The sequence below is a fragment of the Hippocampus guttulatus genome, chromosome 2, assembly GCF_054856545.1.
Source record: "Hippocampus guttulatus isolate MCC_2025c chromosome 2, RoL_Hgut_1.0, whole genome shotgun sequence".
Taxonomy (NCBI): Eukaryota; Metazoa; Chordata; class Actinopteri; order Syngnathiformes; family Syngnathidae; genus Hippocampus; species Hippocampus guttulatus.
The window spans coordinates 12,767,567-12,785,955 of NC_141262.1; the positions used below are offsets into that span (position 1 = coordinate 12,767,567).

General features: G+C 45.2%; 1 protein-coding gene across 1 annotated transcript in view; it reads left to right on the plus strand.

Moving 5' to 3' along the window:
- Positions 1-12,635, plus strand: part of LOC147208555 (teneurin-3) — a 230,472-nt gene extending 217,837 nt beyond the window's left edge. The window contains exons 28-30 of the mRNA XM_086137267.1: positions 3,504-5,115; positions 5,328-5,458; positions 10,455-12,635. Coding sequence (XP_085993393.1) covers positions 3,504-5,115; positions 5,328-5,458; positions 10,455-11,207 — 2,496 coding nt within the window. The 3' untranslated portion in view covers positions 11,208-12,635. The remainder of the gene's footprint in view (positions 1-3,503; positions 5,116-5,327; positions 5,459-10,454) is intronic.
- Positions 12,636-18,389: the final 5,754 nt, after the last annotated feature.

An 18,389-nucleotide genomic window follows, 5' to 3' on the forward strand; every position in this document is an offset into this window, starting at 1 on the left:
GTCTGTTATGATAAACATGCTCGCTGAATTTTATGAACCATAAGGCCTCCTAAAAAGGGGCACAGGACGTGACGCAGGTATACAAAGCTTGCAATGAAGTCATGACTGACAATCTGTCATAAAGCAAGGTTATCTCGAACACACACCTCACTAATTGCAACGCTCCAATGCAAATCATTATTTTTACATAATCCTTCAAGCCTGATCGCATCTGCATAAACATTTGAACATCTGTAAGTATGCTTGCGTAATCATTTTACCCAAAGTAGACAGCTGTTTTTTCTGCAGGGTCAACTAAGGCGGCCAATTGAAAACACATCCTGAGTTGTGCTTTACGTGGATGCAGCTACAGGGGGACAGTCGCGCTGGGCATGTTTTATTTATGAGCTGCAAAGTCACGGCCGAATTTGTTTTAAGCCTCTTAATAACTTGGACAAAATGGTAACACGTCTAATGTTTGACACATTGGCTGTCTAAAAAATTGTCTAAAAGATTTACATTGAATTTCAAGTGATTTCTTCAAATGAGTTTCTTTTAAACTCACAATAAATCAAATAAATTGAGAAAAGGTTGATGGTTGGCAGTGGCACATGGGCCATTTACCTGTAAATTAATGTTTGATGCATGGGACATCTTAAAAAATAAACTGATGAAACGTGTACGGTGTGCAGATGTGAATTTTCATCCCTGCTGACCACCTCAGACAGTGATGAGCACACCAAATGTTCCCTTTGCACATGTGTAGTTCGAGTGTACATAACAAAAATGTCACCTGTCACCCTTGCATGACTTGGGATGGGTAAAAGTTCCAATGACACCAGAAGTTTGTTTCCTCTTTTCTTCTTGTGTGACTTTTGCTGGGTACTCTTGAAAGAAAAAAGAATTGTGCATCCATCGTCATTGCTCCGTTGCAAGTAGCCATGTGACTGTATTGGTTGGAGCAGCAAAGCTTTTGCGAAAACAAAAAATAATCGTGATGAAATGAATGCACTTGCAACCCTTGTGACAATAAGCAGATGAGAAAATGGATGGATGGATTAATACATACATAAAGTAGACTGTGTTTTGATGTTTAACTGTTTGCATCCAAATCAGAACCCTCAAACAAACGCTGACAGGACACACTGAGGAATTGCTTTGATTTCCTTGATAAATCTACTTCTTCAAAAAAGATATGTTATAAAATTCGCCACGTCAGCAAAGAGAAGACAAGCTCATTTTATGGCTCACTCCAACCCAGCCATTGAAAGATTATTTATTTGTTTTTGTTCCGGGCTGGCGGGCGGAGGGCTTTGGCTTTGATTGCATGGCCATGAGAGGCCTGTGTGCACGCTTTTTAACATGAGCAGTGGTGAGCGCTCGGGGAGTTAGGGGAATGCCGATGTGTTCGCGGATGACTGGGTATGACATTTCAACACAGGAGGGCAAACAAACCTTGGCGAGACAGCCGGTGGTCTGGCCCTATGTTTAGTGTCAATCAATTTTCAAGATCCATCGTCTGATCACGTGTCCTACCGGAGACAAATTCCTTGTGTGTTCTACATACTTGGCCAATAAAGATGATTCTGATTCTTGTCAATTAGACAGTCGCAGCAACTGTGCTGGGACAGGGAACAACATCTTCGCGCGCACATGTCTAGTATTTATTTATTTACTTACTTACTTACTTACTTAAAGTGAGCAATTGCACAAAATCTCAGAGGGTAAGTTGTTCTTTAAAAGACGAAGGAAAGTCAACTTTTGTTTATTTTCTTTCGTCTGATTGAATCAGCCTCATTCGAACCCAAATGGAGAACTCCATGTGTCTTTCCCAGGATGACCTCTTGAGACTTTCAAGTCCATTCATGCAACTAAATGTTTCCTTAAATGGTGACTTCAGACCCAATTGGCGAACGTCTAGCCTTTTCGGGAATCTTTTCTGAAGACTTTTTTTTTTGCGCGTCTGTTAATGATGTGTCAGCAAAATCAAACTGGCTTCGGGGGCTTCTGCTAACAGCTGGATAAACTCACAATGATGTGTTCTTCCCCGTGAAATGTCTCAAATGAGCCTGAGATGGCAGCTTCGGACCAAACAGCAAACTTGCTACTTCTTGTATTCTCTGCATCATGACAATTGTATATGTGTGTGTGTGTGTGTGTGTGTGTGTGTGTGTGTGTGTGTGTGTGTGTGTGTGTGTGTGTGTGTGTGTGTGTGTGTGTGTGTGTGTGTGTGTGTGTGTGTGTGTGTGTATAGTTTACGATGTTTTGTCCTCTTGCAAACCACTCTAGGGATGGTTAGATTTTTCTATTCACCCTTGACAGTTTTGTATATGTGAAAAACGGGCGCCCTGCCAACGGCTCTCCCACATGAATGATCGTTGGCACAATCAAGTGTTCTTTCATTCCTCAAGCTTAAGAACCCTTCTCAGCCCACCTGCCTGCCTGCACTGGTCCTGTTCATACATCATGAAGTCCAAGTCGTGTAATTCTCTTGAATCTGTCATTTGTTGTGTTCAATTGGCAACCAAAAATCAATCATGGAGCCACTTCCAGAAGTTCTTTCAAAATTGACTTGACCAAGAGAGTGTGTCCGAGTGCTACCCAAAAAAAGTGAATAAAAAAAATTTGGCACTATCATTAAAAGGACCCATAAAAAAGTCTCAAAACTCATGTCTGAAAATACAAAGGAAGTCTACCATTTTTGTTTGAAGTGCCCATTTAGAATATATTTTGAATATTTCTGGGGGTTCTTCAAAGACAAAGTTTGAGAAATGTTGCCAATATATACAGTACTAAACATGAGGGCAATGCTACATTGCAAGAAGGTGGAGCATGGCGGCAAAGTCTGACGACTTTCCATAAAACCCCAAACCATAAGCACAACATTTTGGAGGAGAAATTCAGCCCCTGAGGTCACTTTCAACTGGTGACATGAAAAATAATATCCATGTCTAAGAAATACAAAATATTGTCCATAGCTATGCGGCAAACATCCGCATACGCATGGTTTGGCACTGACTGATTTGCCTATTCATGCCTCTTTTTGTTGTTGTTGTTGTTTTTGGGGGGGTGGGAGGTTGTCTCAAGTGTACCTCAATGGCATTTTTTAAGTCATTGATCAGTCCTCCCCCCAACACACGACTTTTTTTTTTTTAGTTGTGCTTTTTTAAATAAAAAGATAGTACTGTGTTGTACATTTACATCATAAAAGAGAATGTACTGTACATAAAAGAACAAACGACAACTATTGGACCTTACATACCTGAAGCTCACTGATACCTCAAAAATCTGAACTGCAACACAAAATAAAGCAAAAACGAAAAATAATCTACCAAATGATGTGAAAAACTTATGACAAAGTATCACAGTTGTGGCTTTTTGGGGTTGTTCAATTAAAAGCAAATGACAAACCAATCTGATTTTTTTTCTATTTTTTTATTTTTGATTGACAACCAAAAATTAAAAAAAAACAACAACATCAAATGACACACAAACTGACTTGCCCTCTCTGTATTGTTCCCCAGTCTATGGTCCTCCTACTCCACAGTCAACGCCAGTACATCTTTGACTTCGACTCGCTGGACCGCCTCTCAGGCATCACCATGCCGAGTGTGGCCCGCTACACCATGCAAACGATGCGCTCAGTGGGTTACTACCGCAACCTCTACCACCCTCCAGAGAGCAACGCCTCTGTGGCTGTAGACTATAGCGAGGACGGCCTCCTGCTCAGGGTGTCCCATTTCGGCACCGGCCGTCGGGTGCTGTACCGCTACCGGCGGCAAAACAAACTGTCAGAGATCCTTTACGACAGCACACGTGTCAGCTTCACCTATGACGAGACTGCGGGCGTCCTGAAGACGGTCAACTTACAGAGCGATGGCTTCATCTGCTCCATCCGTTACCGGCAGGTGGGACCTCTGATAGACCGGCAAATCTTCCGCTTCAGTGAGGACGGCATGGTCAACGCCCGCTTCGACTACACCTATGACAACAGCCTACGCGTCACCAGCGTGCAGGGAGTCATCAACGAGACGCCTCTGCCCATCGACCTCTACCAGTTTGATGACATATCTGGCAAGGTGGAGCAGTTTGGCAAGTTCGGCGTCATTTACTACGACATCAACCAGATCATCTCCACGGCGGTGATGACATACACCAAGCACTTTGACGCACACGGTCGCATCAAGGAGATCCAGTACGAGATCTTCCGCTCACTGATGTACTGGATCACCTTCCAATACGACGACGTGGGGCGTGTCACCCGGCGCGAGATCAAGATCGGACCCTTTGCTAACACCACCAAGTATGGCTATGAGTATGACGTGGATGGCCAACTGCAGACCGTGTACCTGAATGAGAAGGTTACCTGGCGCTACACATACGACCTCAACGGGAACCTGCACCTGCTCAATGCCGGGAATAGTGCAAGACTCCTTCCTCTACGCTATGACCTGAGGGACCGCATCACCCGTCTCGGAGACATCCAGTACCGGATGGATGAAGACGGCTTCCTCCGCCAGAGAGGAGCGGAAATCTTTGAGTACAACTCCAAAGGCCTCCTGGTACGGGTTTATAGCAAAAGTAGCGGGTGGACCATCCAGTACCGCTACGACGGGCTCAGTCGAAGGGTGTCCGCTAAGACTAGCCTGGGCCAGCACTTGCAGTACTTCTACGCCGATTTGGGCTACCCGGCCCGGATTACCCACGTCTACAACCACTCCAGCTCTGAGATCACGTCACTGTACTACGACCTGCAGGGTCACCTGTTCGCCATGGAGATCAGCAGCGGTGAGGAGTTTTACATCGCCTGTGACAACACCGGTACCCCCCTGGCCGTCTTCACCAGCAACGGTCTCCTGGTCAAGCAGCTACAGTACACGGCCTATGGCGAAGTCTACTTCGACTCCAACCCGGATTTCCAGCTAGTGCTGGGCTTCCATGGGGGTCTTTACGACCCGCTTACCAAGCTGCTGCACTTTGGCGAGAGGGACTACGATATCATGTCCGGCAGGTGGACGGTGCCAGATGTTTCCACTCTGAGGGATGTCGGAAAGGAGCCAGCACCTTTTAACCTTTACATGTTCCGGAATAACAACCCCATTAGCAAAGTCCACGAAGTGAGGGAATATGTGGCAGGTGAGTGGTTGGTGCACTCAAAGAAGCTGTTAGGAAATGATTATGCTGGCGAATAATGGTTACTCTGACTGCGCTCCTATTTTATTGTCTGAAAAATGTCAGGAAATAATGGCAAAATTGCTGCCTGTCAGAGCCTACTCAGTAGAGTAGTTTCAAAGGTAAGATTCTTTGGTCTTCATCATTGTTTTATTACTTTGTTTTTTGTCGCACAGACGTGAACAGTTGGCTGGTGACTTTTGGCTTTCACCTCCACAACACCATTCCCGGCTTTCCCGTGCCCAAGTTTGACCTGAGCATACCCTCATATGAGCTGAAGAAGAGTCAGCTGTGGGACGATTTGCCGGTGGGTCCAGTTTACATTTGTTAATGGCAATTGTTTACGTGGACAGACAAAAAAGTAGAATCTCCTTGTTTATTTGAAGAAAAAGGACTTGTAATGTTATGAGAATATAGTCTGAATTTTTTCCAGAGAAAAAGTAGCAGTCCGATAGAGAATCATGTTTATTTGAGGAGAAAAGTGTTTAAAAAAAAAAGTAATCTTTTTTTGAAGTGGGATTTTTGGGAGAAAGTCTGATTTAAGTATTTTTGTCACATTTTTAAAGAAAAGAGAAAATTTGCATTTCTTCAAGAAAACAAAGTCAAACATTAAAAAAAAGTCATTTGTGGGGGGAAAAAGTGGCACTCTGGTTCTGTATTTTCAAGAAAAAGAAGTTATTTATTTTTAAACCTTTGTGAGATCTTCACCACAGAAGGCAACATTAGTTTCCTCTTCTATCCTACCTTGGCTAAACGACTGCTTTAATTTCATAATCGCGTGAGTTTTATCTTGGAAAATAATGCATTTTAAAAAAGGTATTTTTTCTCATAAGATGGCAACTTTACGTTCTTAGTAAATTACTTTTAGTGCATTATTTTTGTTCGGAGTGGAGGCAGAGGCAATAAAACTTTTCAGAAGTGTGTTATGAAGCTGCTGCTACTATGCATTTCTAAGAGAATATTACTTTTAATTGGGTCTAATTTGCATAATAAAGCAAACAGTGTCGTTCCGACGACCAAACACATTTCCTCACTGCTGACTGCCGCTGTAACGTGCAGTGTGTTTGGGGTGCTGTCGAGTTGAGAGTGCAGTATCTTTTTTTAATGTAAGGCTTCTCGGGTTGGAGGCCAGCAAGTGTCATAGGGTGGGGTGGGGTGAGGTGAGGGGGTTCGTGTGAATTTGGCTGCAGAGAAAAAAAGCCTCCAGTGCCAACCCGCTACCTGCTTCTACCGAGAGAGCCATCTTTTTGCCATGTTGAGGTTTTACTGGTTTGCTGCACTCTTCAATCTCAGTCATTTGTTCCGCAGAAAAGTCATATTTTTTCAAGAAGCTTCTTTTTTTTCTTCAGGAAAAGAGAGAGCGAAAGGGAGAGAGAGAGTGTGTGATAGAGAGAGAGAGAGAGAGAGAGAGAGAGAGAATAAAGTTGTGTATATTTACATAACAAAAAAACAAGTATTTCAAAGAAAATATACTTTGTATTTTTTATACTTTTAAGATTTTTTTTTTTTTTGCTCGTCTTTTTGTTCCAAGAAAATCTTCTACTGTAATTCCCTGAGAAAATTATTTTGGGAGAAAAAAAGTATTTTTTTTTCCTTTTTTAAGGCATAATCATATGTCATAAACTTTTAACATATATATTTTTAAACATAAGATTACAAGATTAAAGAGAGAATTTTTTAAGAGAAAGAAGTGGCTTGATTAATTTTTTCAAGCAATACACTTTTTTAAATCGTACTTTAAAACAAAGTTTTTTGTCATTTGGAAGAGTCTGAATTTTATGTGAATTAATTGCTTTCATTTTTTTTTGCTTATATTTTTTAGAAAAAGAGCTTTTATTGAGAGAAAAACTGCATTTTTATGAGAGAAAAACAACTTGTGAATATTTTGAAGGAAATTTTAAGATTTCGTTTTTTAGGAAAACAACCGTTTTCGTTGAAAAAAATACATTTTTAGGAATGTAATTCAAGAAAATGTAAGACTCTTTCCATCCATGTCCGAGCTTCTCACCTTATCTCTAAGGGAGAGCCCGGACACCCTGCGGAGAAAACTCATTTCGGCCGCTTGTAGCCGGGATCTCGTTCTTTCGGTCACGACCCATAGCTCGTGACCATAGATGAGGGTTGGAACGTAGATCGACCGGTAAATTGAGAGCTTCGCCCTTTGGCTCAGCTCCTTCTTCACCACGACAGACCGATACAACGTCCGCATCACAGCAGACGCTGCACCGATCCGCCTGTCGATCTCCCGCTCCCTCCTGCCCCCACTCGTGAACAAGACCCCAAGATACTTGAACTCCTCCACTTGGGGCAAGATCTCCTCCCCGACCCGGAGGGGACACTCCACCCTTTTCCGACTGAGGACCATGGTTTCAGATTTGGAGGTGCTGATCTTCATCCCAACCGCTTCACACTCGGCTGCGAAATGCTCCAGTGAGAGTTGGAGAGCCCTGTTTGAAGGAGCCAACAGCACCACATCATCTGCAAAAAGCAGGGATGCAATACTGAGGCCCCCAAAACGGATCCCCTCAACGCTTCGGCTGCGCCTAGAAATTCTGTCCATAAAGGTTATGAACAGAATCAGCGACAAAGGGCAGCCTTGGCGGAGTCCTACCCCCACTGGAAACGATTCCGACTTACTGCCGGCAATGCGAACCAAACTCTGACATCGGTGGTATAGTGACCGAACAGCCCGTATCAGGGGGTTCGGTACCCCATACCCACGAAGCACCCCCCACAGAACTCCCCGAGGGACACGGTCAAACGCCTTCTCCAAGTCCACAAAACACATGTAGACTGGTTGGGCGAATTCCCACATACCCTCGAGGACCCTGCTAAGGGTGTAGAGCTGGTCCACTGTTCCACGGCCGGGACGAAAACCACACTGCTCCTCCTCAATCTGAGGCTCGACTTCCTGACGGACCCTCCTCTCCAGCACCCCTGAATAGACCTTACCAGGGAGGCTGAGGAGTGTGATCCCTCTGTAGTTGGAACACACCCTCCGGTCCCCCTTTTTAAAAAGAGGGACTACCACCCCAGTCTGCCAATCCAGAGGCACTCTCCCTGTTGACCACGCGATGTTGCAGAGGCGTGTCAACCAGGACAGCCCCACAGCATCCAGAGCCTTGAGGAACTCCGGGCGGATCTCATCCACCCCCGGGGCCTTGCCACCGAGGAGCTTTTTAACCACATCGGTGACTTCAACCACAGAGATAGGAGAGCCCACCTCAGAGTCCCCAGGCTCTGCTTCCTCCAAGGAAGGCGTGTTGGTGGAGTTGAGGAGGTCTTCGAAGTACTCTGCCCACCGATTCACAACGTCCCGAGTCGAAGTCAGCAGCGCCCCATCCCCACTGTACACAGTGTTAGTGGTGCACTGCTTCCCCCTCCTGAGACGTCGGATGGTGGACCAGAATTTCCTCGAAGCCGTCCGGAAGTCGGCTTCCATGGCCTCACCGAACTCTTCCCACGCTCCGGTTTTTGCCTCGGCGACCACCGAAGCTGCGTTCCGCTTGGCCAGTCGATACCCGTCAGCTGCCTCTGGGGTCCCACAGGCCATAAAGGCTCGATAGGACTCCTTCTTCAGCTTGACGGCATCCCTTACTGCTGGTGTCCACCAGCGAGTACGGGGGTTGCCGCCACGACAGGCACCAACCACCTTACGGCCACAACTCAGATTGGCCGCCTCAACAATAGAAGCACGGAACATGGTCCACTCGGGCTCAATGTCCCCCGCCTCCCCCGGAACATGGGAAAAGCTCTGTCGGAGGTGGGAGTTGAAACTCCTTCTGACAGGGGATTCCGCCAGACGCTCCCAACAAACCCTCACAATACGTTTGGGTCTGCCAGGACGGACCGGCATCTTCCCCCACCAGCGGAGCCTACTCACCACCAGGTGGTGATCAGCTGACAGCTCCGCCCCTCTCTTCACCCGAGTGTCCAGAACATGCGGCCGCAAATCCGATGATACAACTCCAAAGTCGATCATCGAACTGCGGCCTAGGGTGTCCTGGTGCCAAGTGCACATATGGACACCCTTATGTTTGAACAAGGTGTTCGTTATGGACAATCCGTGGCGAGCACAGAAGTCCAATAACAAAACACCACTAGAGTTCTGATTGGGGGGGCCGTTCCTCCCAATCACGCCTCTCCAGGTCTCACTGTCATTGCCCACGTGAGCATTGAAGTCCCCCAGCAGAACAAGGGAGTCCCCAGCAGGAGTACTCTCCAGCACACCCTCCAAGGACTCCAAAAAGGGTGGGTATGCTGAGCTGCTGTTTGGTGCATATGCACAAACAACAGTCAGGACCCGTCCACCCACCCGAAGGCGGAGGGAGGCAACCCTCTCGTCTACCGGTGTGAACCCCAATGTACAGGCACTGAGCCGGGGGGCAATGAGTATGCCCACACCTGCTCTGCGCCTCTCACCTTGAGCAACTCCAGAGTGGAAGAGAGTCCAACCCCTCTCGAGAGAACTGGTACCAGAACCCAGGCTGTGTGTGGAGGCAAGTCCGACTATATCCAGTCGGAAATTCTCTGCCTCACACACCAGCTCGGGCTCCTTCCCTGCCAGAGAGGTGACATTCCATGTCCCAAGAGCTAGCTTCTGCAGCCGAGGATCGGACCGCCAGGGTCCCCGCCTTTGGCTGCCGCCCAGCTCACATTGCACCCGACCCCTTTGGCCCCTCTCATGGGTGGTGAGCCCATGGGAAGGGGGACCCACGTTGCCTCTTCGGGCTGTGCCCGGCCGGGCCCCATGGGTGTAGGCCCGGCCACCAGGCGCTTGCCAACGAGCCCCACCTCCAGGCCTGGCTCCAGAGGGGGGCCCCGGTGACCCGCGTCCAGGCAAGGGAAACCTTGGTCCATATATTTTTCTCTTCATAAGGGGTCTTTGAGCCGTGCTTTGTCTGGCCCCTCACCTAGAACCTGTTTGCCATGGGTGAACCTGCCAGGGGCATAAAGCCCCAGACAACTTAGCTCCTAGGATCATTGGGACACACAAACCCCTCCACCACGGTAAGGTGACGACTCACGGAGGGGTGTAAGACTCTTTTGAAGCCCAAAATAAATGTTAACAATTATTTTTTCATCTTATTGGTTAAACATCTTCATTTATAGACCACTTTCACAACAGCGGAATTTTTGTCCTTTGCCCATTCTTGTTTTTTAAGATAAAAAGCCCACCTTGATCATATTTTTTTCTGTGGGAAAAAAAGGCAGTTCTCTAAGTGTATTCCAAGAAAAAAAGTGAGAAGAATTGAATTGGATGAATATCCCGATTACCGTTTTGCCTGGTCTGTCCTTTGCAGTCCATCTCGGGAGTGCAGCGTGAAGTCACCCGCCAGGCTGAGTCCCTCCTGTCCTTTGAACGTTTGCCTGAAGTCCACCTGCGGCGAGGCCGTCGCGGCGAGAAACCTTGGCTGTGGTTCTCTGCGGCAGCGTCCCCAGTGGGCCGTGCCGTCATGTTTGCCATCTACAAAGGCAGCGTGCACGCGCACACCCTCAACATGGCAGGTGAGGACTGCATCAAGGTGGCGGGCATCCTCAACAACGCCTTCTACCTGGAGGATCTCCACTTCACTGTGGAGGGCCGGGACACGCACCACTTTGTCAAGCCAGGCCTGCCCGACGCCGACCTGGCCGCCCTGCACCTGACCAGCGGCCACAAGACGCTGGAGAACGGCATCAACGTCAGCGTGTCACAGTCCACTACCGTCATGGACGGACGCACGCGCCGCTTCGCCGACGTCGAGGTCCGCGCCGGAGCCCTGGTGCTGCACGTGCGCTACGGCGCCACCGTGGACGAGGAAAAGACCCGCGTCGCCGAGCTGGCCCGCCAACACGCCTTGGCGGGCGCATGGGCGCGGGAGCAGAGGCGGCTGCGTGACGGCGAGGAGGGCGGTCGTCCGTGGACGGAGGGCGAGAAGCGGCAGCTGCTGAGCGGCGGCAAAGTGCTCGGCTACGAAGGTTACTACGCCCTCTCCGCGGAGCAGTACCCAGAGTTGGCGGACAGCGCCAACAACATCCACTTCCTGAGGCAGAACGAGATCGGAAAGAGGTAACAGAACGTTAGGTGTGACTCTTAATGTTTTACACCACTCATAAAAAATTAGGGATATTCGGCTTTTGGCTGAAATTTCAGGATAACTACTACAACTACTGCATCACCTCTAGTCAACCCCCATTTATCGTGTTATGTTCCAGACCAAAACATAAAACGGTGGTACCTTGATTTCGGAGTGTAATTTGCTGTGTCCAAGCTCCGAACTCACTTTCTCAACACTTATCAGATCCATTTTCTTTTAACATTAAAATGAATTAAAATGTGAAATGGAATTCCAAACCTCCAAAAATGGATTATGTTTTTCATTTTTTTGAAAAATTGCACTGTATTCCATAAAGATTTTAACTTTCATGTCACGATTAATCGCATGATTTGCAGAGTTAACTCATAATCAATCGCACATTTTGCATCTGTTGTAGGTGTATGATTAAAGGGAAATGTTAACGGTGCATAAACGTAGTTCCGCCCCGCAAATTTGCATATTTCCTTTTTTTTTTTTATATTTTCAAATTTAAAACATTGAATCCCCCGCCCCTCAATGCATTTCAGTGGCCGGTGTTTGTGGTTTGGCCCAGTCCCTTTCACCTGCGGTCCACTATACACTTATCAACATATGAGTATACAAATATGCCTCCTTGATGTGAATATACTGTATATTTATTCTTGCACCATTTCAAATTCAAGCAAGAAACAACAGATGGCTGCATACTTAAAAATTGTTACTGTACCGTATTGTTACTGTTAGTGTAAAATGAACACACAACAACAACAACAATTCACACATTGCATATTTAAATGCAATGTGTCGTTCAGTTTCATTTGAAAAATCTGCTTGATGCTTTCAAAAAAAAATTGACATTGAAGTTGCAGTCGTTTTTTACCTTCAATTAATAAATATCCACACACAAGCTCTCTGACCCGCGGAGACGTGATAAGTTTGTGTCGCCTTGCTCGCCGGATAGTTGGATTCTCCACAGTGCTGTCCGAATGTGTAGTGAGTATACAGTATGTTAACCTTAAAAGTTGTGAGCATCAAGGGCCACAAGAACATCAAATTTATCCCACGATGCATTGTGCGGATCCAGAAAAAAAAATCCATGCATCCCGCTATCCCTAACTTTCTGTGAGTACGTACGTGTATGATCACGATGGCTGTTTTTATAAACAATCAAATAATATTGAAGAAAAAAGAAAATGCAAAGATGAACGCAATGCTGTGCATTGTGAGTCGGTAGGGGGACTTTTCAAGTCACCGAGCCTTAACACGGGCGATTACAGGTCACATCCTCTGTAGCACAAAAAGCCTTCTGGACTTAAGTGGAGCAAAAGTAAAGGAGAAATTAGCTTATTTTTGGGGCCCGAGCACCAGGTGGTGGTGTGTAGGCCCTCTCAGAATTGCTCTTTAGTTGTTATTGAATGAATGACCGACTGAATGAATGAATGGGTGGGTGGGTGGGTGGCCTTTTCAGTTGAGACCCAAAAAAACCACACTCGATAAACTCACGTTTTTGCAAATCCTGGTGAAAATGCATGTATCAAAGAAGTCCCCAACTCTGAACTCATTCAGTAGCGCCCCCTGGAAAGATGGGGGAAAATTAGCCCCAGACACCAATTTCACGCATTTGAAATTGAGTGGAAGAGTCATTTTTGAGGGGCTTCTAAACCTGCTTGAAACCTCACCGTTTTTTCAAATCCTGGTGAAAATCCATATACTTTTCAAAGGGGTCCCCAATACAATCCCACAAATTCACTCACTGGTGCCCCCTGGTAAGTCTCAAGAACCCATGGCCGAAATTTAACAAGAAGTCGGCCATTTTGATTGGAAGCTACCATTTTGGGCAAATTCAAAGTTTGCCGATCAATTGCAAAACTATCATAATGTTAGAAAAGAAAAGAAAAAAAACAGACCCTAGTGCCAAGTTGACCAGTCACCACACAACGAGACTCAAGTTTTCAAGGACTAAAGTCGAAGTCAATATGTGTGGTAAATTCCAGGGCTTGTATATAAAAATACAAACTCCCCTCACAACAGTTTCAGCAATCGACACAGAATTGTGTGGATACTTCGACCATGCTCGTATGCAGGCAAAAGTCTACGGTACCCATGGCCAGAATTTAAAAGGTAAATTCTGGCTCTTATACTATGTAGTCAGCCCAAGTTGAGCCCCAATTGGAAGCAGGCATCCGAGCAGAGGGACAATGCTAAATGGTGAAACGTTTTGTTTTTTTTTTTGCCTTTGCCGTGGGCGGAGCATGGCTTCAAGGTTGGAGAAAAGGGGCACCGGGCCCGTTCATCGCTGCTTGCGGCTTTAAGGATGTTTTTTACGCTGTTCTTTTTCCTTGTTGTTAGTTTGTTTTCACAACGTCCGGCTTCACTGCAGTTATTGTACGACCAGGAAATGTTTACATTGTGTGCACTCGTGCTCTGGGGAGGGGGCACATTATGTTTGTCATCAATGAGCAAAGCAAATGTTTGTTTTTGAAATCACCCCCCTTAAAATAAATGAATAAATAAATAAAAATTTTTAAAAAACTGAAAAAAACATGTATATGAAATTTAGCACTTGTAAACTTCAACGTGTGTTTGATGCTTTGGAGGAAAAAAAACTGTTTCCATGTTTAAATAGAAAATGTTCATTGTGTGCTGGGCGAAAAAGGGAGAAAGGACTCGAAAGAACTCCTCAGGCACTTCACGGGAACCCGCTTTTTGTAAATGATGAAACTACCAGTAATTTATGTTTGTCTTTATACATAACTAATAAAGTACAGATGGATTTGGGATGGCTTCTCTGTATGATCCTTCTCTTACAACCTGTTTCTAACTCTTCTCTATTGCTCAATCCCAGCCTCCTCTACGGTGGCCAAACGCAGAAATGCAAAGGCTTGATTTTGAAAGGGGGTGGGGACAAATACAAATTACAAAAGACTGTTGTAATTTAGGATGGTATTTTAGAAAATTGACGGAAAAGGGTATTTTTCTGAGATTTTAAATTCTTCTCCAAAAAAAAATCACATTTTTAGGGGGAAAATCGTATTGATCCAAGAAAATGCACTTGTTGGATTTTAATTAATGAATTTATTTATTTTTGGAATAAGATAAGACATCCTTTATTTGTCCCACACTGGGGAAATTGACAGTCTACAGCAGCAAAATGGAGGGTAGAAAGAAGAAAAACAAAGTGTTTGCATGCACAAAAATAAATGTTTCAGAGAGAGCTGCACACAGTTCAATTAAGTGCAATATAAATATAGATTTAGATAAGGTGGCTGTGCTATTTGCAATTGTTACTGGTTTTTCATGTATTTTAGTTTTTATTCAGCAGCCTGGCAGCAGTCAGTAGGAACGAGCGGCGGTATCTCTCCTTCTTGCAGCGCGGGTGTAACAGTCTCTGGCTGAAGGAGCTACCCAGTGCTGTCAGGGCGGGCTGGAGGGGGTGGGAGGGACTGTCCATCATAGCTTTTAGCTTAGCTAGCATCCTCCTGTTGCCCACCTCCTCTAGAGTGTCCAGGGAGCAGTCCAGGACAGAACTGGCCCTCCTGACAGGTCGCTCCAGTCTCTTTCTGTCCCGGGCCGAGATGCTGCCTGACCAGCAGATAATGCCATAATGGATGGCCAAAACCACCACCGAGTTATAGAAAGTCTTAAGGAGTGACCCCTGAAAAAGACCTAAGTTTCCTGAGTAGGAAGAGTCGGCTCTGTCCCTTCCTAATCAGGGTGTCCGTGTTGGTAGACCAGTCCAGTTTATTGTTTAGAAGAACACCCAGGTACTTGTAGGAGGTCACCCTCTCTATGTCTGTATCTTGGATGTTCATCAGTGCAGGTGAGGACTGTCCATCCATCCATCCATTTTCCACCGCTTATTCGGGGTCAAGGTCGCGGGGGCAGCAGCTTTAGGAGGGAAGCCCAGACTTCCCTCTCCCCAGCCACTTCTTCAAGCTCTTCCTGGCGGATCCCGAGGTGTTCCCATACCAGCTGGGTGACATGGTCTCTCCAGCGTGTCCTGGGTCGTCCTCGGGGTCTCCTGCTAGTGGGACATGCCCGGAACACCTCATCTGGCTCCTCTCGATGTGGAGGAGAAGCGGCTCGACTCTGAGCCCCTCCTGGATGACCGAGCTTCTCACCTTATCTCGAAGGGAGAGCCCGGACACCCTGTGGGGAAAACTCATTTCGGCCGCTTGTATCCAGGATATCGTTCTTTCGGTCACGACCCATAGCTCGTGACCATAGATGAGGGTTGGGACGTAGATCGACCGGTAAATTGAGAGCTTCGCCCTTTCGCTCAGCTCCTTCTTTACCACGACAGACCGATACAACGTCCGCAAAGTGAGGACTGTTTCCTGCAGAAATCCACCGCCAACTCCTTATTTTTCCCGGGGCTGATCTGGAGGTGATTCTCCTGACACCAGTCCACAAAGTCCTTTGTCAGTCCCTTGTACTCCTGATCGTCTCCCTCTTTAATGAGGCCTACAAGCGCAACAAAAAAAGTTACAAGAATTTCAGAAGTTACAAGAATAAAATCATATTTTTGTAAATTAAAAAGATTGTTTTTAAGCCTTTTTTAACTTCAAATCTTTCCATAACTTTTATTTTCAGGATTTTATTTCAGAACAAAGTCATATGTTTCACACCAAAAAGTTGTATTCCTTTTGGTTTTCTTGTGGAATATAAAAAATGTGATGGGAAGTCCAAAGCTTATGGAAGATAATGATACATTTGAAAAAAAGAAAAAGCTTTTGCGGCGAGGGGAAAAAAAGCCTCCTTATACATTAAATATTTTGTCAATGTGCATCACTAAAAACGTATTTTTTCGAAGAGCAGTGTAAACTTGCACAACTTCCTACTCATACTCCAGCAGGATTGGCAAGAAAATATTCAAACCTTTTAAACCCAAATGAAACTGCATTCCAGTTAGAAATTGGGTTTCATTCTAATTGGACTCGAAGGCTCTACTGCAGGGGTGTTGTTGGGGGAAGAGCGGCCTTTCTCTTCCTCCACGTGTTCGTTAATTCCGGATGATGAGGATGTTGGTCATCCAAATACAGGCTGGAGTCAATGAACAGTTCCTTCGAAGGGTTTAATTAATTTTTCTGCAGTTTACGCATCGATTCGGGCTCCTGAGGGTTTCAGATTTCAGTCAGGAAGCCCAGAAGAACCACGGTCATGAGATTATACAGAGACAATATGATAATGAGAGGCGAGGAGTTGCGTCTTCATGCAAATCCCAGATACAAAGAAAGTAACATGTCATCTGACCCAGTGCGGCTGGAAGAAGTTGGAAATGGTGAGGTGAGACCAGACCACCACTCCACCTAACCCACCATTGGGTGTGATGGCAGGAACACAGATACTTGAGATAACAGTTCCTCTTTTGATGTTTAACATGTCCTATGGAGGGGAGCCCTAAAAGTGGTGCGGGTCAAGGGGCACTAATGGTGATTGTAAACACAGTGAGCAGGAAACGCCTCCAACACCGTTCTACATTCTTTGTTTCTTTCAAATCCAACTAACAGAGAGGAATAATACCTTAACAGTGTCAAACTCATTTTTGTCGCGGGCCACATTGTAGTTACGGTTCCCCCTCGGAGGGCCGTTATTACGGTGAATTTTGTGAAACCATACAGAAGTTTAACCACCTCCACATATTACATACACAACAAACAACAATTAGATGGAAAACTAGTTTCGACATCAGAAGTCAAGAATAATGAATTGTTCAAACATTGTAACTATTACATTATGTACCTCAATTTGACATTTTGATTCAGACTTTAGCAAGCATCATGGAAGTTAACATGATTGAATTGCTTTCGCGGGCCACATAAAATGATGTGGCGGGCCAGATTTGGCCCCCAGGCCTTGACTTGACTTTGACACCTGTGCTCTCCTGTATGGAAACGTGAATAGTGATTAGCTTTGCTGTTCCATGGAGAATATAATGATCCACATTTGCCGCCATTTTCTGACATGTTACAGACCAGCAGAGTAACTGAATCGTAATTTATGTCTCTTCTACAATCTCTATTTGAAGCAATGTCCTGTGTTTGAATAATCAAGGGATACAAATTTAACATTTTTTAAAATCTGATTAATCAATTAAAAGAAAAATCAAATGATTCATTGATTATTGAAGAACAAGCTCCAAAATTGAACATTTTACAAAGAATCCCCGTGATTGGTATCTGCCGATCAAGCTCATCTCGGTAGCTTCAAACCCTGATCGGAACATCCCTACTTATTCTGTTTTTTAAGATGAAAAGAAAAGGAACCTGAAGGTCACAAAAAAAATCGTAACAAACAGGTATATGGATGGACTTTGATGTGTGAGTTCACACTAAAAAAAGTACTCTTTTTTTTTTTCTCTCGTGCACCTCACCGAGTATTTCAAAGTGAACACTTATTGACTTGATAACACTGACGAGCTCCTTTTTCACATCACACATCAAAGAACATTTTCAAACTCCAATGGGAGCACAATCGTCTAATTCTCGTCTTTTTCAAGATGTTCTTTGACTCCGCCCACTTGCTGTGTCTTGATCATCACATTCTATTTGCTCTGACTATTTAATGTTTCATTTGTATGGAGGTGAACAAAGACGGATGCAAAAGAAATTCTCTCATCAGCCTCTCTTCAGGGATTTTCAAACTCCATCCCACCGTGAAACCTCTGACTTTTACCCTTGTGCGTGTGTGAGAAATGCACCTGCATACAGTCAATTCATGAATATTTTACGCCATGCCTCTCTGGTGCCACCTAAAGGCTCAAAGCGTCATTAAAGTCACTCAATCAACTCAACTGTGCTATGAACTTTAGTCATGTGCTTTTGGGTAGGATTGTTTATTCATTTTGGGAGATAATGATACCGCAACAGCAGGGTAGCAGTGATAAGGAGGAAAAGTGCAGAGCCTTTACAAAATGTTCATACTGTAATTGAGTCATTTTTGTCAGAATTTAGTTTTTGGTTTGATTTTTATCATCCCATCCAGCCATTATCGGTCCTGTTTTCCCTGAAAAGGGTCATTCATGGATGTGCTGGACCACTGATGGACTACAGATACAAATATACATATGTAAAAAAACTTAACATCAATTTGGGTGGCAGGGGAGGCACATGTGGCCAATGCTTTTTTTTTTTTGCCTTAATATAAAAGTGTAATTGGACATCCAATACAGTAGATGGC